The 24,960-nt window shown below is 33.6% G+C and overlaps 2 protein-coding genes across 6 annotated transcripts in view; one reads left to right on the top strand and one right to left on the bottom strand.

Moving 5' to 3' along the window:
- LOC149802897 (cilia- and flagella-associated protein 337-like) overlaps nt 1–24,960 on the top strand; it is a 146,498-nt gene that overhangs the window by 49,765 nt on the left and 71,773 nt on the right. The window contains exon 1 of one of the 5 annotated variants that reach the window (XM_089952390.1): nt 17,319–17,765. The exons of the other annotated variants lie outside the window; for them this stretch is intronic. Coding sequence (XP_089808516.1) covers nt 17,731–17,765 — 35 coding nt within the window. The 5' untranslated portion in view covers nt 17,319–17,730. Of the gene's footprint in view, nt 1–17,318; nt 17,766–24,960 lie in introns of those variants that run through there. 5 annotated transcript variants of the gene reach the window in all.
- LOC149802898 (uncharacterized) lies at nt 17,913–24,843 on the bottom strand. The gene is made up of 3 exons (XM_089951326.1): nt 24,571–24,843; nt 19,132–19,171; nt 17,913–18,389 (listed from the first exon to the last, which is right to left on the bottom strand). The coding sequence occupies exons 1-3, from the start codon at nt 24,809–24,811 to the stop codon at nt 18,320–18,322; spliced, it is 351 nt and encodes a 116-aa protein (XP_089807452.1). The 5' UTR covers nt 24,812–24,843; the 3' UTR covers nt 17,913–18,319.

Below are 24,960 nucleotides of genomic sequence, written 5' to 3'. Positions count from 1 at the left end.
TTTAGTCTTGTAGCAGTGTATGATCCAATCCAAATAGTTTAACAATTTTTCATTGATTGTCATAAAACCTGGTAAATATTATGTCATGAACCATAAATATGCATAATGACATATCACTTTGCTGTTAACATTTTACTTTTAGTCATTTTCCTTTTTTATCTTAATGCTGTTCATGTATATCACACTAGTTAGCACAACTATCTCCACAGTTTTTGATGGATGACCATGAAACTTGATAAATATTTTGGTCATGATCTGTAGGTGCACATGTCAACAAATCAATTTGTTCATCCAATCTTTGTTACAATTATGGTTCTTTTTTTGTCTTGTAGCAATGTATTACACAATCTCATTAGCGTTAACTAGCCCCATAGTTTATTATGTGAAGAAATGTGGCAAATATTATGGCCAGACAGTCTCCCCTCAATTTTTATTATAGTTATTGCCTTTTATCTTCTGTAACTTATTGCAGTATATGACACAATTTTATTAGTGGAACTGGTTCTGTGATTTTTTTTTGCAGTTGTTTATGGATTGTTGTGAAACTTACTACATATTTTTGCCATCATCTAAAGATGCACCTATTCATAAATATTTGTCTCCCCATGAGTTATTGCCCTTTTTTACTTAGAACTGAGTGCAGCATATGACAGAATTTTGTTACTTCAACCGTTCTTGCAATATTTAGTGGATTGCTGTGAAAATAAAAACAGAAGACATTCATGTTGATCAATCATATTACAATATTTTCAAAAGAGTTATGTGCTTTTATTTACTTTAGATTCATCTCTATCATGTGTGTGTGTGTGTTTGGGTACATTTATGCCAGCAAATTGCCCTCCAATCATATGGTTTTAATTTTATTCAAACTTGACTCCCTGTATAATTTTGAACCATAACTTACCTTTATATTTCACACCAGATCTCATCAGCTACCAGTTCTTATCATTGTTTTCAAAAAGCATAGATTGAAATTTTTAAATTTGAATCACATCAGTGTTCTCTTAGCTTTTAATTGCTTTCAAATTAAGTTTGAAATTCAACAACGAACATCTCATTGTAAATATGTTTGTTCAAAATATGGACCTGAATCCCAATGAATTCTTTTTGCTTTGTAGGAGGAAACACATGCTGAATTCATGTGTACGCTGTCTTAGCCTAAAAAGGGGAAATTATCACATATTATTATTTCCATACATGTACATGTTATTGATGTCTAAATAAAAAGAGGAACTTAAGAATTGAACGAGTGATACACTATGCATAGGAATGGATATTATCCCATGTATAATGTAAATTTAACTTTATTTTGAGAACCACCTGTTTTGGAAAATATGAATTGCCATTGATGAAATGTACAAAGTCATTTATAAATCAACTGTAGCTCATCTTGAAATGATTGTCACTACCAAGATAGTACTATATATACTCACTTATACTTCAAGCCTGACTGGAAACAGCATAAACCTTGATCTGCTGCCTTGTAACAGATCAGGGGATCAGGGTCATTGTCATTTTTCCTTACTGATTACTACTACAAACTGCACAGACCCAGATCTACCTTTGCATTATGTGAAAGCAGATCTGGATCTGTGCAGTTTGCAGATAGACTCGACTTATGAGTATATATATAATAAGTATACAAATGTGAAAAGAAATGCAATTACTGAAATAAAATAAACCACTCAAACATATGACAGTGCCATAAGGGTGTATGATTAGAATTCTGCTTCAATTGGGCCTTTGTTTAGAAAAAGTCTGAACTGCAGGCCTCATGCATATGTGATAAAATCATTTAGGTTGTGCTTTCTTTTAGGTAAGATGTTTACTAATATTAATGTTAAAAAAATATTGAAAATATGGTGAAACTGATTTGGAAAAGTAAAATTTTTGCATTATCGATGAGAACTGGAAGCAAACCAGTATAGTTAAACATTGAAGATGCTGATATTTGGCACTTGCTATTAGATTGACACTTTGATTGCCATGATATTATAGCATACATCATAGCTGGCCTTCATCGATTTTGCACAACCTGTGATTCTACATGACTTTTATTAAGACATAACAACTTAACTCTTGGCTTAACGAGGTAAATGTTCAATTACCTAGCTAGACATTAAAGTTTTCTTAATGAGATTTTTGACATTTTCTATGTAATATGTTTGTGAGATAGTCTGTCATAAGTCTAGTGGGTCACCTATGCAGCTAGTACTATTTTCAAATATTTATCTAAAATCTCCATAACTTCAACATGTCTTATTCAGTTTAATTAAACTTACATAATACCTACAAGTCTGAAGACATTCACCATATTTTTCAAAGGAAAAGCAGAAAGTTTAAAAGAAACAATTCTACTTGCTACATGTAGTGAATAAAGCTTAATCAGTTCCTTCAAGAGGTAAATTGCACTAATCCTATAAGCACACTCTCACTATAAGGCCCTTTATTATAATGTCATTAGTGTTATAAGGCAGTATTGTCATAGATTTCATTTCACTATGTAGTAGTGAAATTACTGTCAAACCTATCTATGGCTGCTACCCATGGGAAAAGGCAAAAAGTGACTTCCCAAACTTGGTTAATGACAAATTTATGTATTATGAACTAAAGTAGCATTAGTATTGTAAGTAATAGTATCAACATTATTATTATTATTATTATTATTATTATTATTATTATTATTATTATTATTATATTATTATTATTATTATTATTATTATTATTATCAGTAGTAGTATTATGCTGCCAAGATACTTGTACTTAATTCAGCCTTTTAGCAAAATAAAAAATAATAAAATTTAATAATCTAAGTTCTACAGAAAGATACTGTATCTTCACTTGGAATTTTGACTTACGAATGACAAGAGATGTTATCTTCAGTTCCGTAGAGAAATAACTAAGTGCATTTATCAGTACCCAACTCTCCTTGTGATTTAATGTCTTATAAAACCAATATGATAATTTAAATACTCATCAAATTAAGAAAACTAAACCTGTGTACATGCACTAATTTATGCATCTGTCTGTCTGTCTGTCTCTGCCTCTCTCTCTTTTTCTCTCTTTCTTACACATGCAAACAACTTTATCTCAATATCAGTGGAAATAGCTCCTAAATTAAACTACTAATTGATAGCTTACCTGTAACTGTACCAGTCCAGTGGCCCAGTGGTTAGAGCATCTACCCTTGGATGCGGGAGGTTGTGGGTTCGATCCCCAGGCTGAGTAATACCATAGATGTATAAAAATGGTACTAACAGCTGCCTTGCTTGGCGCTCAGCATTAACAGATTAGTGTTAGGACTGCTCACCCTGGTGTCAGGATAATGTGACTGGGTGGGACATCATGCTACATGTCTGCAGCATGATACCCCAGAGCTAGACATCACTATAAACTGCCACAATGCAGACATCTTAACGTTATGACTGATTATTTTAAAGCTACATTAAAAATCCAAAGCACACACACAAACACCTGTAACTGTGAAACACATGACTGACTTTGCCGGTGGGGAAATTATAATGGTTGTTATGACCAGGTGACCACTGAACACAGGTGACCATATGGACAGATATGAATAATGTGCTACATAAGGCAGTCTCAGTATATTCCTTGGCTTTCATGGACTTTAGTAAAATAAGGGAGTATGGTATGTTTAATTTATTTTATTACAAGGCAGTCTCATTATACTTCTTGGCTCCTATTTACATAATTAAAATTATGGAGTCTGGTATGTATCATTTACCTCATTATGTATACTTTACCTCATTCCAAGGCAGTCTCAGTATGCTTCTCGGCTCCCATTACATCATTAAAATTAATGAGCATGGTATGTATAATTTACCTCATTACAAGGCAGTCTCATTATACTTCTTGGCTCCCATTTACATAATTAAAATTATGGAGCATGGTATATATAATTTACCTCATTACAAGGCAGTCTCAGTATACTTTTTGGCTCCCACTTACATAATTAAAATTATGGAGTATTGTACGCATAATTTACCTCATTATAAGGCAGTTTCTGTATGCTTCTTGGCTCCCATTACATCATTACAATTAATGAGTATGGTATGTATACTTTACCTCATTACAAGGCAGTCTCATTATACTGCTTGGCTCCCATTTAGATAATTAAAATTATGGAGTATGGTATGTATAATTTACCTCATTCCAAGGCAGTCTCAGTATGCTTCTTGGCTCCCATTTACATAATTAAAATTATGGAATATGGTATGTATAATTTACCTCATTACAAGGCAGTCCCAGTATGCTTCTTGGCTCCCATTTACATAATTAAAATTATGGAGTATGGTATGTATAATTTACCTCATTACAAGGCAGTCTCAGTATACTCCTTGGCTTCCATTTACATGATTAAAATTATGGAGTATGGTATGTATAATTTACCTCATTACAAGGCAGTCTCAGAATGCTTCTTGGCTCCCATTACATAATTAAAATTAATGAGTATGGTATGTATAGTTTACCTCATTGCAAGGCAGTCTTATTATACTGCTTGGCTCTCATTTAGATAATTAAAATTATGGAGTATGGTACGTATAATTTACCTCATTACATGGCAGTCTCAGTATGCTTCTTCGCTCCCATTACATCATTAAAATTAATGATCATGGTATGTATAATTTACCTCATTACAAGGCAGTCTCATTATACTTCTTGGCTCCCATTTACATAATTAAAATTAATGAGTATGGTATGTATAATTTACCTCATTACAAGGCAGTCTCAGTAGGCTTCTCGGCTCCCATTACATAATTCAAATTATGGAGTATGGTATGTATAATTTACCTCATTACAAGGCAGTCTCAGTATGCTTCTTGGCTCCCATTTGGATAATTAAAACTATTGTGTATGATATGTATAATTTACCTCATTACAAGGCAGTCTCAGTATAATCTTCTGTTCTTATGGATTGTAGTTGAAACCAAAATATTTCCTACCTTCTATTGCTTATATGATATTTCTTATTATTTCAAATTTATCTTCATACAAATTGTGGCCAGTACAACCATAAAAACTAATACTGAACCAAACCATTAGCACTCTACAGAAACTTCCCATTTAATTGATTGTACATGTATAGTATTCAAGGTCCAATGACCAGAACTATATGCATCAATATTCAACATACATGTACCTCGCTTATCTAGGAAGCTAGGGTATAAAATAAGTGTGATAAAAGCCGAAGAAATTTGCAATTACAGTTATTGATTAATCTTTTACTCCTGACTGGGCTATTATGGATTCATTATGTCTGTAAATCAATCTGAAATGTTACCAATTGCAAATTAAAAATCAGCACACATCCATATGATTTTAAAAATGTTCGATATTTTGGAAAAAACATATGAAAAGATTTTCTTTAAATTACAGGAGCACATAGGTATGTGCTCGTGCATACTGGATTGGCTGATGCAAGGCATGCACCCAAGTTTCTGAGCCACATAGACCCAGATCTGCCATCACATAATGTGCCTGTTGGCCCTGACAGATCTGAGTCAACACTATCTGTTGCACTTACAATGTCAAGTTAACAGCAAAGTTTCTAATCTACCCATGCATCATATGACAGTGGTCTGGGTCTATGCAGGTTGTAATTACATGGGAAGGCATAAATACAGTGATAAAGACTGTGTATTTTCAGTTATAAAACATATTTTGTAGCCTTTGGATGTTGATTATGTGAATTTATTTATGATTTCATTATTGTATGCTTTTTGCAAAATTTAATGTTTTACAACCTAGAATATTACATATGAACTATATAAACCTTATCACAGAAAAGAAAAAGAAATAAAGCTTTGTACCCAATAAAAGTATTCATTTTGTATGATAAAATATTTAAACTCAGTTGGCGTCACATATTATATATAGCAGGGTTTTAGACACTGAATGTCTGGAGAGCAAATATTTACAAATAAAAATGTTTTACTTCAACAATGATTTATTTATTGACTCAAGGTAGTAAAGAAAAATATATTGAAAATGTTACAATAATCTCTGTTAGATTTTTGTATTAAGCCTGTGCCCAAATCACAGATTAGTAATATTGCTGCATATTTTTTTCTGGAGATCGTCATCTATTTACTCAAGCTGTGTTATTTCTGTGATGGATCTCAAGTGAATTGTAAATTAAGTCTCGCCCAAATGACTATTTACTTCCTATTTTTTTACATCATCTTGGGAACAATGGTTGTGCAGGAATGACTTGCAGGTTCTGCAATATATCTATCGGCTTCCAAAATAAAGCATAGCGATATTTTGCTTCTCAAAAGGAAGTATACGTGCCAAATTTACACTTGAAAATTGGAACAGTCATTACTACACCTCTCATTTATCATTTTCAATAACAGCATTAGCAAAATGATTTTCAACTCAGAGAACAGTTCTTAGTATTGAGTGGGAATGTTATTAAAAGACCTCCTGCATCCGAGGCGATTGCTCTAACCACTATGCCACCAGAGTGGTTGGGAGTCATTGAGTGCCTCCTTATAATGAGACTGCTTTATAATGAGGTACATAATACCTATAATTTTACTACCACATAACAAAATGGGATCCATAACCATACCAACCTTTAACAGGAATTGTGTTATAATGGAAGACCTTATAGTGAGGGACAACTGTATGATGGTTTGTTGGTTTGAACAGAACATTAAATGCATCATTGGTTATATCCTGCCAAGGAAGTAAGAACTAAATTCCTTTCCAAAAGTCAACTGACCCAGGCTGGCCTTGGTGGGTATTGAACCTGCAACCCTTGGAATATGAGTCAACACTTGACCAACTGAAATACTGTGGCTCCCCTGCATGATGGTACAAAAGTTTCTCTCAGTGAGTTACTTGGTCTATTTAGACACTTAATTACAATAAACATCAGATGTCATATCAGATAAAATATCAGAGATTGCTGTATGAATCAATGTATATTTAATACCCAGTAGCAAACAGCATAGACCTGGGTCTTTAATACAGATCAGGGTCTACATTGTAAATTGTACTTATGATTTCATGTAAGCTGTCTTAGACCCTGATTTGCTGGTGCATTATGAGGTTGCAGTTCTCAGTCTCTGCTGATTACAGTGAAGTGTGGATTATACAAGGACAAATATGGTAACCATTTTTAAGCATCATAAACCACTTATTGTCAGGCCATTCACCATGATTTATAATTTTATTTAGCATGAAAATGTGCATTAAACGACATGTGACAGGTTAACCATTGGGCTGGAAGAAATGAGAAAAGGATTTAAAGCATATAATAAAAAATAATTGAATATTAATTCATATTTTCCATGTGAAAATTTATAAAATCAGCCAAAGCATGTTCAGTAAACACTCTACATGGACAAACTTTTTGTATTTGACAGAGTGACGTCTTGCTTAACAGACAATCAATAGAATGATTTGTGCTTGTGATTAATTGAGCGTGAAAGCATATGCATTAAGTTGGTGTTATTGGAAGAATAATCGAAACATCAATAAAATACACTTTTCCATGATTTACAAAAGATGACTACAACAGTTATTCTATGATAAACCTGAAGTGGGGTAGGTGGCCAACTCAATAAATGTTTTAAAAAATGAAGGCTAATATATGATTGGAAAAAACTGTATTCTTAAATAAATATTTGCAAACATTTTGTAAGTGTTGGGGATGGGCTTTCCATTAAGTATGGATTTCTCGTGGAAGAATTTTGTGATAACGAACTATCAAGTGAATGAACCATCATGACTGAGAATGGCAGATTGGATTCTGCCTTTACATAATTGTCTGAAAACAAAGTTCAATTCAGACTAAAACAAGGTCCTAAATCTGACAGCTCACTGTATTCTCTCTCATTCTGTCTATGGGAGCCATAATAGTGAGATGGTCTTATAATAATTTTTACATGACACATAATTTTAATATTGTATAATAAAATGGGGGGGGGGTCTAGGTGAATAACTGGTGTAAAGTGCTTGCCTGTACCTATCACTGCCATCTCACCTCCATCAGCGTGGGTTTAAATCCTGTGATTGGCATGTGTGAGTATGTGAGAAATCTTGCCTTAGTAGCTTCCCATGAGTCAATGGTTCTTACTGGGGTTTTCCTAGGTTCTTCTTCCGTCGATTATAGTGGCCATGATGCATAACCTATCATGCACTGAAAAATGGCATTAAACCCAAAACAGCAACAGTTTAATGAAATGGGAGTGCTTTACTTTCAACACTGATGAACTAGTGTAGCTACAAACAATATTATTGTGTAGCAATGAACAGCATTAGGATACTTCTGAAATTTCTGCACTTTTGTTTTTGTTCTGAAATTATAAAAAGTTTAAACCTTTGATTTTTAAGTCAACAAAGTTCAGCTTTTGGGCTCAAGATGCTGTTCAACTTTGTGGCTTGGTGAAACGTGCTACATATACCGTATCAGTTTGTTTATAATCTGCAAACTTAACAGACTCAGATCTGCAAACTTTAAAGACTCAGATCTCTGCAAACTTAACAGATTTCAAACTTAACAGATTCAGAACTCTGCAAAATTAACAGACTGCAAAATTAACAGCAAACTTGACAGACTGCAAACTTAACAGTCTCAGATCTGCAGTCAGATCAAACAACACAGACCCTTATTCCTTTAAAAAAAATATATTTTTCTTTTTATATTAGTAAAATCATCAACATATCTATGGTTCTATTATATATAATAATGGATAATTGCTCATTGAGTCTTTAAAACTATGATTTGCAGCAATCACTAGATCCATGGCAAGTAGCAAGAATGGTCTTAGCGGGGCCTGATTTTGGTAGGTCCACTGGATTTACGTGCAGGAACCCCTGTGAGCACAGCATTTGGAAATAAACTTTTAAACAAGTTTTATATGATACTGAACTTAAAATTTTCTTCCATCACTTTAAAATTACTTTCTGTTTATAGATTTATTTTTAAAAATTACTAATGTGTGTGGTCCATGTGAGCACTGGGCCCAATTGGGCCAAATCAGTTCAGTTGGCCTAAGGCTGGCCCAGACAATTAGTACACTCAGACAATTCAGAGTTCAGCTAACATTTCTGACAATCAGATTGTCCAAACCTACACTCAGAAAATGTTTTGTTTGTTATTATTGCAATGAATGTTTGTACATTCTCAAACATTGGTTTCAAGACTGGAATGCCACAATCCAGAATATAATATTTTGACCCAGCAAAACCCTCCTGGCTTTTTGGTTGTCATCATTGCCTTGAGGATGATTGGCAGTGGTGTTTTAGACTGGAATGAGTGAATATTAAAATGAAATTATTGGATGGAATAAATAGAAATCTGAGGAAAGATATTAAATAAACAACACAAGCCCTGTATACTGAATATAACAATATGATTAATTAGATACAACAAAATAATTGTACAGGACCAATTGCAGGATGCACCTCCACCAGAAAAGAAAAAAAGAAAGAAGAAAATAAATCAATTAACTCAAAGTTCTTAAATGCAATTAGCAACACCATTTTATATTGATACAGCATCATAAAATCAAGTTAGTGTTTTGAACTTTCATTGTCTGACATGTATTTCATAATCTGATAACTGGTTGCTGTTCACTCTCCAGAATTAACATAACTTGCTGGTTGGGGTCAACTTGTTCTGGAAATTTCTTACATTCTTCTTGCCTACTTATGCATCAGACTGCCTTTTGTGTCCTTCCTCAGTTATCCAGCCTTATACTGGTCATTCAATATCCTGTATTTAGTAGTGGAAGTTATTTTCCTATTTTCTTTGAGGTTCACTCTCTTTTCTCTTTAGCAGAACCATCTCTTTACACTTCTAGTTATGTTCTCTCATAGACTTTCAACAACATGTCACCTAGGACAATCTTTAAGAGGGTCTCACCCAACCCTGGAGTCAAGCCCTTTTGCCACATGCAAAAACTGGACTGCCTGATTTTGCTGTTTAAGACATTTTTAAAATACAAGACTTCACCTGGTAAACACTCCCCGAACCATTAATTACCCAAACAGATCTCCAGTTTATCTAACCACCATTATTAACACATGCCCCTCTTGGGTTTGGAAAATTCTACATTTCCCACTCCCCTCCTTATACAGATCTCTGCAAAGTTTCAACTTATGAAAAAATATAATTTCTGCAACATTTCAACCCATGGCCATTTTCGTTAAACAAACCCAGTCTTCACCCCTACCCAGTTTTGCCTGACAATGTTATCAAATGGGACTTCATTTATAATCAATCAAGTCCCAACCATATGCACTCAAATACTAACATCTTTAAACATGTCATGGATTTAACTAGTGCAAAATTGCACACATCAATTTATAATTGCTATATGAAACAATGACATTTGCAGAATTCACTCTGTTACAAAAAACTCTGTCTAATCAATCTAATAGATCATATCTATCCAATTCATGTAAATGTTATATTTTATAAACTTTTATATGAAAAAAGTCACCCACAAATTAAATACAAATACAAAGAAATCAAACACAAATTCGGGACTTTCCATCATAAAACTTAATTCAACAATTAAAGTAATCAGTTTTACTCCAGAATTAAACAGCTTACTCAGAATGCATCTCTTTGATTGGTCAGAATACTTTTCTGTAAGATTTGGAGTCAAGTAAAGTAAACTTAGCAATCAGATTCATTCCTATATTGGAATCATTCGTATTTCTTGTGTTCCTGTTGTAAGTCTGCAGACATGTTTTATATTGTACTTGAGGAACATTTGTTTGGACTATTCAGTGTAAATAGAAAGTGTTCATTTTTCAGACTACAATATTATTCTTTAACTATTGTGCATTATTCAATGGAGTTCTGGACAATGCCATTTTGACAATGTCACAATTCTTGGTGGACCATTACATTTCCAGTTTTGAAATTTATATGGAACTTTTCATTCTGTTGGACTTTCATAGAAATTTATCAGAATTATTTTGGATTCACTTTATAATACTGTAAGTTCCTCTCACATTTTTATTTATAATTTTGACAATTAAATTATTTGGTATGTTTTACAGAACTTGTTGGTTTTGCCTCTTTCTGTTACAGTATTTAGTTTGTAACCGCAAAGTCATAGCAAATGTAACTACCATATTTTGACATAATAATCACACTTTAAACTTAAACAATTACAGTTTGGGTAAATTGCATCAAATTAAAGCTCATTATAATAAATGTACACTGGCAAAATCATAAACAATGCCGCTATCACATGTATGTGAATGCCAGAAGAGTTAATTCCCTTTTGCATGTTGGTAACTCTCTTTTGGAGAGGTTCATTCTCTCACAATATGGCTGCTCTGCATAAGCATAGGTGGCAGGAGTTAGTTTAGCATATTTGGTTCCTGGCAAATTTCTTAACCTAAGGGTATAGTGTGACTCTTTGAGCTTTATTGTGTAATAATTAAAGATATGGACATGTTTGTGAATTTGGTCTTTCTGGCTTGTGTTGTTCTTGAAACTAATGTTAGGCATGCACACCTCATGTAGTCACTACACAGTATGTAGCCAGTGAAATGCCAATAGTCAGCTAGGAAGCAGAGCTAGCTTCTTATAGCAGTTGATACGTTAATTCAAGGCAAGTAGAATATCTCAAAAACTGACTGGATGACAACTATTTTGAATAGCATCAAACTATTAAGTACATAATGTTTTTCAAAATTATCACCCAGGGAAAGGGCTTGTGTTTGCACTGTGAGCACCACATGTTTTCAAAATGGACTTCAGACATCAAAAATACATGTATAAATTTGGGGATGGGGTGCATCAACTTTTTATTCTATGAATTTCCATTGACTTGTTAGATCAAGTGAATGATATTCTTGTGTGTTGCTTTATTATACCTATCCAAAAATATGGACCCTTTTGACCTCACTCATGTATTTTATTTTTTATGAATTTTTATTTTATACAGGTGTATGCAACATTAAATTTGTGCATAAAAACAGTCCCCTGACCCCATATATATGATTGAATTTTGAGATTTGAGACTGACTTAACCAGCAAAAATAAAGTGGAGTCACCAAACATAGAAGCTGATAAGTTCCATGAAAAAAATAGTGTTCGAGGCATGCTTTAGTGATCACTTCCTCCCCCAAACTTGCCATCATCAAGAAATGCATGGTCAAGAATATTTTTCTCTGAGTGAGAATCATTATGTTAATCAGAGTCGAGGACAATGTAATTTTATACCTTGATTATATTATCATTGTCCTATGTTTCGTTGTGATTTTGGTGATGAGCTTTCTAAGATCCTTCTAGAACAATGTAATTTTGACCCTTATACAGGGTTTCTTTTTGCATCTTACTTTAAAATATAACTCTTGTTTATTTGAAAATTTGTCATTCATGCTTTAAGATTTTTGCAGAATCAATTGTATTATGTTGTGTCCAGTAATTCATTTGGGCTGGAATTTTTTTTCTTCAAATTATTTAATTCAAGTGATTCTTCTCTGGAAATACAAAGTCCTCTTCAAAAATAACATCCTTGGAAATAGATACTTGAATTCATAATGAAATTTCAAATAAGGATTTAATTCTTGGATTTTATTATTATGATCCAATTAAAGAGTGTTGGCACATCGACATTATATGGGCTACCACAGGCACATCACCACCCTCAGCATTGTCTTTAATTTTGATTTCCAATAAAGTTTATTCAGAACTCTGATTATTAGGACTTTCGTCTGTAATTCTAGGATTATTTTAGGATTTAATTCATGATACACTAAGTTCATTGTTTTTCCATTTTAACTTTGCATTTTTGGGAAATAAATTATTTGTTGAATTTTGCAAAGCTTGTTGCTTCTGATTCTTTTCTATTACTTTTTTGAGAGCATAGAGTCATAATATAAGGCATGTGTAGATATTACGTAAAATACAATACTCATTACTTAAGAATTAATAACAAATATCATAATGTGTGGGATGGGCTTACTGTTGAACATGGGTCTACCATAGGATAGTAATGGTACTCTAAGAATTAATAACAAATATCATAATGTGTGGGATGGGCTTACTGTTGAACATGGGTCTACCATAGGATAGTAATGGTACTCTAAGAATTAATAACAAATATCATAATGTGTGGGATGGGCTTACTATTGAACATGGGTCTACCATAGGATAGTAATGGTACTCTAAGAATTAATAACAAATATCATAATGTGTGGGATGGGCTTACTGTTGAACATGGGTCTACCATAGGATAGTAATGGTACTCTAAGAATTAATAACAAATATCATAATGTGTGGGATGGGCTTACTGTTGAACATGGGTCTACCATAGGATAGTAATGGTACTCTAAGAATTAATAACAAATATCATAATGTGTGGGATGGACTTACTATTGAACATGGGTCTACCATAGGATAGTAATGGTACTCTAAGAATTAATAACAAATATCATAATGTGTGGGATGGGCTTACTGTTGAACATGGGTCTACCATAGGATAGTAATGGTACTCTAAGAATTAATAACAAATATCATAATGTGTGGGATGGGCTTACTGTTGAACATGGGTCTACCATAGGATAGTAATGGTACTCTAAGAATTAATAACAAATATCATAATGTGTGGGATGGGCTTACTGTTGAACATGGGTCTACCATAGGATAGTAATGGTACTCTAAGAATTAATAACAAATATCATAATGTGTGGGATGGGCTTACTGTTGAACATGGGTCTACTATAGGATAGTAATGGTACTCTAAGAATTAATAACAAATATCATAATGTGTGGGATGGGCTTACTATTGAACATGGGTCTACCATAGGATAGTAATGGTACTCTAAGAATTAATAACAAATATCATAATGTGTGGGATGGGCTTACTATTGAACATGGGTCTACCATAGGATAGTAATGGTACTCTAAGAATTAATAACAAATATCATAATGTGTGGGATGGGCTTACTATTGAACATGGGTCTACCATAGGATAGTAATGGTACTCTAAGAATTAATAACAAATATCATAATGTGTGGGATGGGCTTACTGTTGAACATGGGTCTACCATAGGATAGTAATGGTACTCTAAGAATTAATAACAAATATCATAATGTGTGGGATGGGCTTACTGTTGAACATGGGTCTACCATAGGATAGTAATGGTACTCTAAGAATTAAATTTGATAACAGTCAAAATGATAATAAGTCAAGATATATCTTTTTGGTGCATAATATGACTTATAAACTTTTCATCCATGTTTTCCAGTTCATCAAAATTGTTATAAGAATTGGTTAATTGAGGTTTATTGGTAAAACCTTTCAGATGTCTGATATACGATAAGAAGATAAGAATTCCTGATCCATACGTTGAGATTAAGACATAAAATATACAAATATTTTAAACATTAAAGATCATAGATGTCTACAGCTACAAAATGTGCCTGTCATAGTTGAGAACAAGATTATTTACAAAGAACAAAATTAGTTAAGACATTTAAAGAGTATTTTGTTCCATCTACATGTATGTATAGTCCAAGAATTTAAACCAATATCATAGTTCCCCAAAGATTTCAAGATATATTTCATACTGTTGGATACTTTGTCATTAAATCTTCAAAATGACATACATTTTAGTTCAAAAACATGGCACAGTTTAATCTTGGATGGCTTAATAGTAAAGGAAGACTATTATTATAACCAACAACTAGTTCTCATTTCTTACATTCACTAAAGTTTGTCCACAGTGGAACACAGTACATTGGGCTGAAATAAGATTTGATTAATCTAATTTTGATACTCAGTGAACAATTTATTTAATATCAAAATTCAGAAGAACAACTATACTAATATCATACATAAAATCAAGCAAATATACTACATACTACTATATGTACTCACTTATAAGACAAGTCCAACTGCAAACTGCACAGAGCCAGAATTGCCATTGCATAATCAATAGAACAAACAACATAGACCCTGATCTGCAGCTATGTTATGCTATAGCAGATCAGGATCTTTGTTGTTTCCAGTTTGCCTTGCCTTATGAGTAGATATGGTAATAAAAGAAACTGGTATTGCTGGTACCAATTGTGAGCAATATTGGTTTCTTTTCTACTTGAATTATATGTAGTACTTGGCATGTTAACTTGGCGCCATTAATTGTGCTTTTGTAAAAAAAGATTTTCTTATCATTAATTCAGTGCTATGCATTTATATTACTAAGGCTCCACTTCACCTGCTGATATCATACCATGCCACCTGTATTAGAGTTTTGGCAAAACAAATCTCCCTTGATAACTTTGACTCTGATAGATTTCTGCACTTGGGTACAAAGATTAAATATTTTTAAAACCCCAAGATATGCCACTATAATGATAAGCCATTATTGTAACATTTGAGTAAATTAGACAATTAACATGCATTTGGACCTTGTAAACTCTTTTGAGTTTCACCAACACAATTATACTGTATTTACCTAAATAAAAACAAAACCAAATTTTAATGAGAGAATAATTGTATATCTCCACTAAGGAACAAATGGTCCTCCTGCTTTGTAACATGGAAGTCATAAGACTGTTGTGTGTTATAAATGAGGGCTTCTTATGGTGAGAGATGTTCCAGCGAGATTGTGTTATATCATTGCATAAAAGATAGGATATTTAATGATGTCAAATCACATTGCAATTGGTTCAAATTTACCAAGAACTAAAATGAAATTAAATAATTTAAGTAGCAATGATAGAACAAAGAAACAATTGAATTAGATTTATGACTGTACCCATATTATGATAGGAAGCTGTATATTGAGGGGCTTTATAGTGAGGGAGCACTGTGAGGTGCAGACTTCACAGTTATAAATGTACACCTACATTTCCCATTCACTGAATACCCTCCACAGCTAGTAGAACACACTTTTACCTTGATGCAAGGTATAGAGGAAAAAATGGTCCAATGTGTCAGGTCAGTAGTCATAAATAAATCCCTGGTACATTTAGTTTATCATCAATCTCACATTGATTGAACAAAATTGCTTTGACAAAATGTTATGGTACAGTCCAATAGAAACACTGGCAACTGTTATGCATTTCAGTCTTGATAGACAGAGGGCTTTTGCAGGCTTTGGACATTGTTCCATAATTCTAAAGCTAGGCAGAATTGAGATCTTTTAACCTCAGTCTTATTGTGTTTGAACCAATGGAACATGATTTGAAATGCGATAATTATGTGTAAAGTGAGAAATGGACAAAAGAGGAGGTTGATGGGACTTTCTTTGCTTGTTTAAACTACTGATTGAATTAGTCACACAGTCAGGTTGGAAATTTTTAAAGATCTCAAGGCATATTTGATCCAAATACAATATATAAATATACAGGCAGTGTAGACATACCGTATATACTCACTTATGATTTGAGTCCAACTGCAAACTGCACAGACCCACATCTGCCAGTGCATAATGCACCAGTAAATCAAGGTCTATGCAGCTTGTTATGAGTGCAGGTGCATTATATATTGGTAGATCTGGGTCTGTACAGACTGCAGTTGGACTTAACTTATAAGTGAGTTTATATGGTAAAGTTTTTGGTGTTTCATGTCAGCTTGAATTCACTTGTGGTACAAGCAGGATGGATTTTATAGGAGACTATGGATTCTTAGTGGATATTTTAACATCTGCACTTTCATTCTAAAATTTCTGCAGCTCACTTATGAGTTTATTATTTAAATTACAGATTTTCATGTGGACATGGATATAAAGATAAATAGTCAAACGGTTTTTAAACACAGTATTCCTGATGATCAAATGCATGGTTTTATAAATGACATAATAAGTAAATCAGCTGAAAATAAGGAAAAAAGTGTAAAGAACAACAATTACTACACCTGAAACACAGCAGCTTATGTTCCTTTGATAACTGATTTTTTTTAAGGATCAAAACCTTTAGTATTTGAAAAATTTACTAAATATTTCAACTATGTTAAGATTATATATTAAGGTTATTTGTAACAATGTTAATTGAAATTTCATGTAAGAGTAGGAACACGACACAATGGAGTACATTTAGTATAATAAAATACACTGTTGAATCATTTTTACCAAGCTGTAAGCAAATCTAAATAATGCTTTTGTTTATCAGTAAACAAAGAATTGACTTAACTGTCTAGTTTATAGGCACATTGTGAAATTTGTGGGAGATATTGGGAGTAAAGCACTGGGAGTAAATCATTGGGAGTAAAGCATTGGGGGTAAATCCATGGTGGTGTCTCTTACTCAATAAAATTGACTGCTTTTCATCCGTTGAAAGTGTGTCTGTAATTTGAAACCATCTTTTTCAGTCTCTATTGTTCCTAGTGAATGGACCATTTCAATCGCTACTTAAAGCCACTGATTGATCACAATGTTTGAACGAACACATTGCTTGGGACAGGTTGTTGGCATGAAAGGCACAGCATTGAAATAAGATGATCTATTATGTTTGACAAACATATTCAAGGAGCAGTTAAATTTATTGATTTAATGAAGATTTTTCCACAAATTTTGTGAAAAAAAATCATAGTTTCCAGGACACACTAGATGAGCTTACACATTCCTTGGGAAAGTATTTTTTTATACAAAATGAAAGTTCTGTCTGTTACTAGGACCCCATGATAATGTTCAAAGGAATGATTATTACGAGTAGCGTTACTTTTTGTTCAAGGAATGCACTGATGATGATTGTGTTATTTGTGTGACATATTTCCATTTTTCAACATGGGAGAAGAGAAATCTGTAAAGTTTGAGGATGGGTGAGTGAATCTTCATTTCTTTAATTTTGATTGAAAAACACATGAACTGGATTAATTAATACATGAAACATTTATTTAACATTGAATAGAAGAGCAATACTTTGTAGATCATATATACGCATTGATAGTGGTCTTTTTGCAATGATAAATGTGGTCCTGTTAATTTTGTTTCAAATACTGCTTTATACATTTTTCCTTCATTATAATGCTGTCCATGTGATTCACAGATTATACTGTCTTATAATGAGATGGTGTTATAATGGAGTACATTACAATACAGTATTCCTCATTATAATAAAATACATGGGAGTCCTAGAGTATACTGTTATATTGTGAGCTAGTGAGATAGTCTTACAATGGAGTACATTGTACATAAATTTTACTTCCATATTCATGCTCACCTTATAACAGGATCTGTGTTATAATGAAGAATCTTATAATGAGGGAATGTAGAATCAGTACTTCAGTTATAAAGCATGTAATTTTTAATGCCTTGTTTGATGTAATGTTGTTGTTAGTTTCATGCTTGCTCTTCTCAATGGACAAACAACATGTTAAGTAAAGGCAAGAAACCAACTTTGTGCTTCACCAATAAAGAACCTGAACTTCACTGCGTTATCCAAACTGCAAAATACAAAACACATAGGATTCATTGCTCCTATAATATCGCATTTTAGCTGACACTCTTGCAGAGTAAATAGAATCTAGTATTGGTGTGCAAAATAAAAGAGAAAAAATATCAAGAGAAATGCTAGTCACATAAATTAAGGGATTAGGAACAATGCAGAGAGCAACTGATATTGTTGTTGTTGTTGGGTTTAACACCATTTTTCAGCACATGATAGGCTATACATGGCAGCCAGTATTAATGGACCACCGACCCACAATAAGCTACTGGCAAGCTATCTCACATACCCACATTGGCCAAATCCGAGACTTGAACCCATGCAGACAGAGGTGAGATGGAAGTGATCCGTAATGGAAAGCACTTTAGACAACTCAGCCACTCGGGGCCCCCAACAGCAACTGATAATCCCATGATAGTGAACATTATATTTTACATTAAAAAAATGACCTTGAAATTGTAGTCATGCATCAAAAGTTATTTAAGCTTGTTTGTGCCCAAAATAAAACTTAGAACTCAAAATATGCAAATGAAAGTTAGTTTTTGCTAGTTTCATATAATTTGGACAAAAACAAAAACAAAGTTGCATTTTACATATAGCATGCAAAATTGATGGTCAAAGGTCTTATTAAGGTACCTCATGTCAAATGTTATTTATGCAATAATGTAGGTTCAGCCGCCAGTCATGGTGTCAGTGTTATCTCTACTTATAGAAGTAACTAACTAATAAGAAAAAGTTACCAAGTGTTGCTGGTACACTGCATCATTGTGGAGGACACTTCTGAAAATCAAGAAAATGGTTCATAACCATGTACAGTACCTTTGTAAGTTTTGAATAAATTAGTACAAATTACCTTAAATTAGCTCTTACACATGTTTAAATTACATTAGGTTATCTAAGGAATTTGTTCATTTGTAACTCACCTGTTTTGGGGGATAGTAATTGTAGTCTATGACATACAACTGAATTCTTTTTAAATTCCTTTGCAAATTTCTACATTATTTGTAGGTGTTCAAAAATGAAAAAGAGTGTTTTAACTGCCATTCAAGCAATTTAGAAAACAAACAAATAGTTCAAGTATTTTTGTAACAGGTGCGTATACCATCAATAGTATAAAGTATTTATGTAACAGGTGTGTATACAATTAATAGTGGCAGTATTTATGTAACAGGTGTGTATACTATCAATAGATGAAGTATTTATGTAACAGGTGTGTATACCACCAATAAATTCTTTATGTGCCAATATAAAAATACTCACATCCAACCATGTATAAACTGATCCTTTGTGGACAGATTGCTTTGATAGGGTGTATTTACAGTTCATGCGCGTTTATTTCCCTGCAGTTTCTGAGAAACTCTTTTTTACTTTTTAAATGCACTCACATTTAAAAGGTGTTTAAATACAGATTTACAGGTATATAGAAAATGAAAATATGCTTTTTTTCCCACTTATGTAAATATTAAAATTTATGTGTTTGAAGCAAGAAAGTTAATAAAGAACGCATGAACAAAAAGCTTTGTTGACAATGATAAAAGTCCCATATAATTTTGCAAAAAAGTAAATAATACTTTGCATTTACATTGTATCTGTGTATTATGCATCCAAACGCAAAGTATGTATGTACTGGGTTTAATCCTAGTTATCATATATACTCACTTATCAGTTAAGTCAAACTGTAAACAACAAAGATTCTGATCTGCTGTAGCATAATGTACATGCTGATCAGGGTCTATGATATTTGTTTTACTGCTTACTCCTAACAAACTACATAGACCCAGATCTGATGGCACATTTTGCAGTGGCAGATCTGGGTCTGTGCAGTTTACAATTGGACTTGTCTTAGAAGCAAGTGCATATGGTATATAGTGCCAAGTACAGTAATATATTTACATAGACTGATATTTGTATGTGGTAAGTAAGTAAAATTTCTCTTTTCACTCAGAATTAAATCCTTCAGAACACTCACATTTTCTGTAATAATCCATGTCATCAGACTAGAACCTGCATCTCTATTGTCTGTTGACCCTTTGTTAAATTTCTGATGCATGCATGGAAGGAAGCATCACGCTGCTACCACAAATGTAAAAAAACAAGCCACATCTTACTTATTGGTGAATTCAACATTCAGTAACTAGAATAGACCAAACGATGGCCAATTCCTTTTTAAAAATGTACCCAGACAAAATAGTTTGCTGAAATTTCAAAGGAAACAGACTACCTTTGAAGCACTGATTGTTATGAAAACTTATTCAGCAGATGGAAAAAAATCAGTCTCATTCATGCAATACAGTTATTTGATGTTGCGACCACAATAAGAAATGGGCATTTGTCTGGTTCTCCAAAGGTGTCCTTAAGCAGTGACTTCAGTAATGCCTGCACCCTTCATCAAAGAAAGCTGACTACAATGTTAAATAAAAACAAAGAACTTTTCTTCAGAGGAAGTCAGTACCAAACTGAAATAAAAATAATGGAATCTGATGGATTTTTACATTTTCCGACTTGACTCAGGCATGTTTACTTTACCGTGAAAGTTTCCTTTTTGCAGGGAAAACGTGTATGGTTATGAACGCTACCAACAGTGCCTTAAAATGCAAACTAACTTTTACCGACTTGGGACCTACTGAAAAGTAAATGTGCTTCGTCATTCGTTATTTGATTGTGCTATGTTTTTCTACTGAATTCAGACCAATATGACCTGTGACAAAATTGCAGCTTAGCACAAAATGTGTTCAGACATTATGGAGCCCAAGTACATGTACCACATTATTTCAGTACAAAATGTGGTCGGTAGTTGTTGACTGCAAGTACCACATTATTTCAGTACAAAATGTGGTCGGCAGTTGTTGACTGCAAGTACCACATTATTTCAGTACAAAATGTGGTCGGTAGTTGTTGACTGTAAGTACCACATTATTTCAGTACAAAATGTGGTCGGTAGTTGTTGACTGCAAGTACCACATTAGTTCAGTACAAAATGTGGTTGGCAGTTGTTGACTGCAAGTACCACATTAGTTCAATACAAAATGTGGTTGTCAGTTCTGGATTCCAAGTACCTCATTATCAAGAGGGAGAGCTGTGCTTCTTCTGTTTGAGATTTAACTAAGGAAAACAAAATAAAACACTGATCTGCTAGCACATTGTGCAATGGTTAATCAGTATCTATGTTGATGGGTATAATGCATATACAGCATATAATGAGTACATGACATTTGGGGTTAAAATTTGGGGAATATCTGAAAGTTACCTTTAAGGAGAAGTATTCTTGATATGGTCATATCCTTTATGACAGATTCTTTTTTACTTCTTAAAGTCAGGGTCAAATTGCCACTCCTGCACTTTCAGTTGTTCCATTGTACAATGTCCAGTCATTAATTCCAGAATTATACAGTATCATATTCTTATTGTACTTACAGAATCTATTTAATCTGTAGTGTATTTTTTTTACTGATCAAAATGTCATTATCATAATCTTGCTCATTCAGATTTTCCATTTCTCCAAACCACATTTGGTATAACCCAGACTCGTTAATCAGAACTCCTGTTTGTCAAAATTATTTGTGAGACCCCACTGGGTTTCAAAATTATCAAAGTTCTACTGAATGACCAATGGTCCCTCTTTATAACACAGTTCAAAGGAGTAAAATAATACTTGCATTATAAGTGAGGGAACCTTATACTGAGTGATGGTCCAACAAGGCTGTGTCATTATGGTACATACAAATCACAAAATACAATATTTAAAAGTGTGAATTAAATCATTCCACAATTAGTTTGCATTGGCCAAGACTGAAAATTAAGTTAAATAAATTGAAACTAAACTGAATTCAATCATTTGCATCCATAGTCATTCCTATGTTGTAAAAAGTGGAAGTGGTATTTCAAGAGGCATTATAGTGATGGGTCACTGTGTTGTAAGGAGGGAAAGTGCTATACAGATGGTCATTATAGTGAGGGATCACTGTGTTGTAAGGAGGGAAAGTGCTATGCAGATAGTCATTATAGTGAGGGGTCACTGTGTTGTAAGGAGGGAAAGTGCTATACAGATAGTCATTATAGTGAGTGGTCACTGTGTTGTAAGGAGGGAAAGTGCTATACAGATGATCATTATAGTGAGGGGTCACTGTGTTGTAAGGAGGGAAAGTGCTATACCAAAAGTCATTATAGTGAGGGGTCACTGTGTTGTAAGGAGGGAAAATGCTATACAGATAATTGTTATAGTGAGGGGTCACTGTGTTGTAAGGGGGAAAGTGCTATGCAGATAGTTATTATATTGAGGGGTCAATGTATGGTAAAGAGAGGCAATAGTATGCTGAGAGACTTTATAGTGAGTGCCTGCTGTATTGTGAAGAGGAGAAGTGGTATACTGAGAGATATTATAGTGAGCATCCACTATGTTGTAAAGTTGTTGTTGTTGTTGTTGCTGTCGTAGGGTTTAATGCCATTTTTCAGCACAGGATAGGCTATACATGGCAGCCAGTACAAATGGTGGAGGAAGAACCCAGGAAAACCCTGGAAAGAACCACTGACCCAGGAGAAGATAGTGGGAACCTTTCTCGAATATGTACCCACAATGGCCGAGCCTGAGACTCGAACCCACACAGACAGAGGTGATATGTTGTAAAGAGAGACAGTGATATACTGAGAAGCATTATCATGCTGGACCTTAGTATCAAAAGTGTATTTTCCTTGTATAGTACTTGTTTGACAGTCACATGCCAATAGGGTGTTGTGCACTTTCAGAATTTAACAGAGCACAGAAAGGGGAACTTAATACTTCTATGGCAATAAACATAAGCTATACAACTTTAACAGTTGCATTTTCCATTGTTTTTCTTCCTCATTACTTGATAAATTGTGTATTAATTTTATTTAACAATGATTTATATTCCTATAAACTCACCAGAGTCTTGTTGTGAGAGTACTATCACAAAAGGTATAGAAATTGATGGTAAAATAATATGTCCATTTAAATTAATCAGCTTGATATTTTAAATAATCATTTTTGATTTATGTTTCTCTGATGTTGAAACTTGTACTTTGCTTTGTAATAGCTTTGCAAGAGAAATGAGGTGAAAATAATACTTTGAAATTCAGGTACATTATTTGATGTGAAAATAATAGTTTGAAATTCAGGTACAGAATTGAGGTGAAAATAATACTTTGAAAATCAGCTGGAGGACATTAATACCTGGAGACTTTGAACTTTTGACTTTAATGCAGGACCAATCATTCATACCAGGAATACTTTAATAAATGGCCCCTTTGTACAATTATACCAGAACATTTTATTATGTGTTGTTTAGATATCAAAATTCAGCACCCAGTTAATATTGATTTATTCGAAAGTAGGTCTGTGTACAATGTCATAATGTCCAGTCATTCCTCAGCTCAGGATGGACTGTGTTTCTTTTCTGTGTTATCATATATACTCAAGTCCAGCAAAGACTCTGATTAACCATAGCATAGTGCACTAGCAGACCAGTGTCTGTGTTGTTTGTTCTATTGATTACTCCTAACAAACTGGATGGATCTTGATCTTCTGGTGCATCAGGCAACAGCAGATCTGGGTCTATGCAGTTTGCAATTGGATCCAACTTAGAAGCAAGTACATAAGGTTCCTATTGTGTAATTTGTAAGGACATTAAATCATTAACAGGGGATCTTGAACTATATATGTACATTCATATTGGTAGCCTTTCTCTAGTTAGTAGTCACAATACCTGACTGCCAAAAATGATGCCTTTGACGTACATGCTGATAAATTAAATTCCATGTCTTTACTTTTAGAAATTTCAGAATAAACCCTTTTGAAGAAAACAATATTTGTCTCTGATCTTTGTAAACTAAGAAAAGTGGAGAAGAAAAACTCTAGAGTGTTGCTTGTCTAAGAATCTCCTCTTGTCTTTTATGTTTACTTAACCAATACTACTGTAATGGATGTTTACTCCAATAATTTGCTTTGTAAAGCAGTGATACAGTTGAATTATGTCCTATCTGGGATTTTTTATGTCCAAAAGCAGAGTAATATATTGTTGAACAGTTAAATGTATATAGTAGATTTGATGGATGAGCCCACAGCTAATATTTGCAAAAAAATACTGACCATCAGGCAAAACTGCAGTCATGAACAACACCAGAGTGTGTGGTCATGGCCACACTTTTACTGAAGTACTGACCATCATGTAAAGCTGAAGTCCTGAACATCCAAGTCCATGTAGAATTTCTGAAGTACTGCCCATTGGGTAAAGCTGAAGTCATGAACATCCAAGTCCATGTTTTTGTAGCTATAGTATTTCTGAAGTACAGGCCATCACGTAAAGCTGAAGTCCTGGTGCATCCAGGGATAGCAGATTGGGATCTATACTGTTTTAGTCTATCTTTAATTCCATGTGTACAGACCCTGATCTGGTGCAACATTTTATGATGGCATATTAGGGTCAATGCTTCTAAGTGAACAGCATATACTCTGATCTGATGAAACAGTATGACGTGATGTCAGTCAGGGGTGGGTAAATAATGTTTACTCAGTCTCAATTCCATGTGAATAACATAGCCCTGACACAGTG

The sequence above is a fragment of the Sinohyriopsis cumingii genome, chromosome 3 (genome assembly GCF_028554795.1).
Source record: "Sinohyriopsis cumingii isolate HCF-2022 chromosome 3, ASM2855479v2, whole genome shotgun sequence".
Lineage (NCBI taxonomy): Eukaryota > Metazoa > Mollusca > Bivalvia > Unionida > Unionidae > Sinohyriopsis > Sinohyriopsis cumingii.
This window is presented reverse-complemented; position numbering and strand designations above follow the sequence as displayed.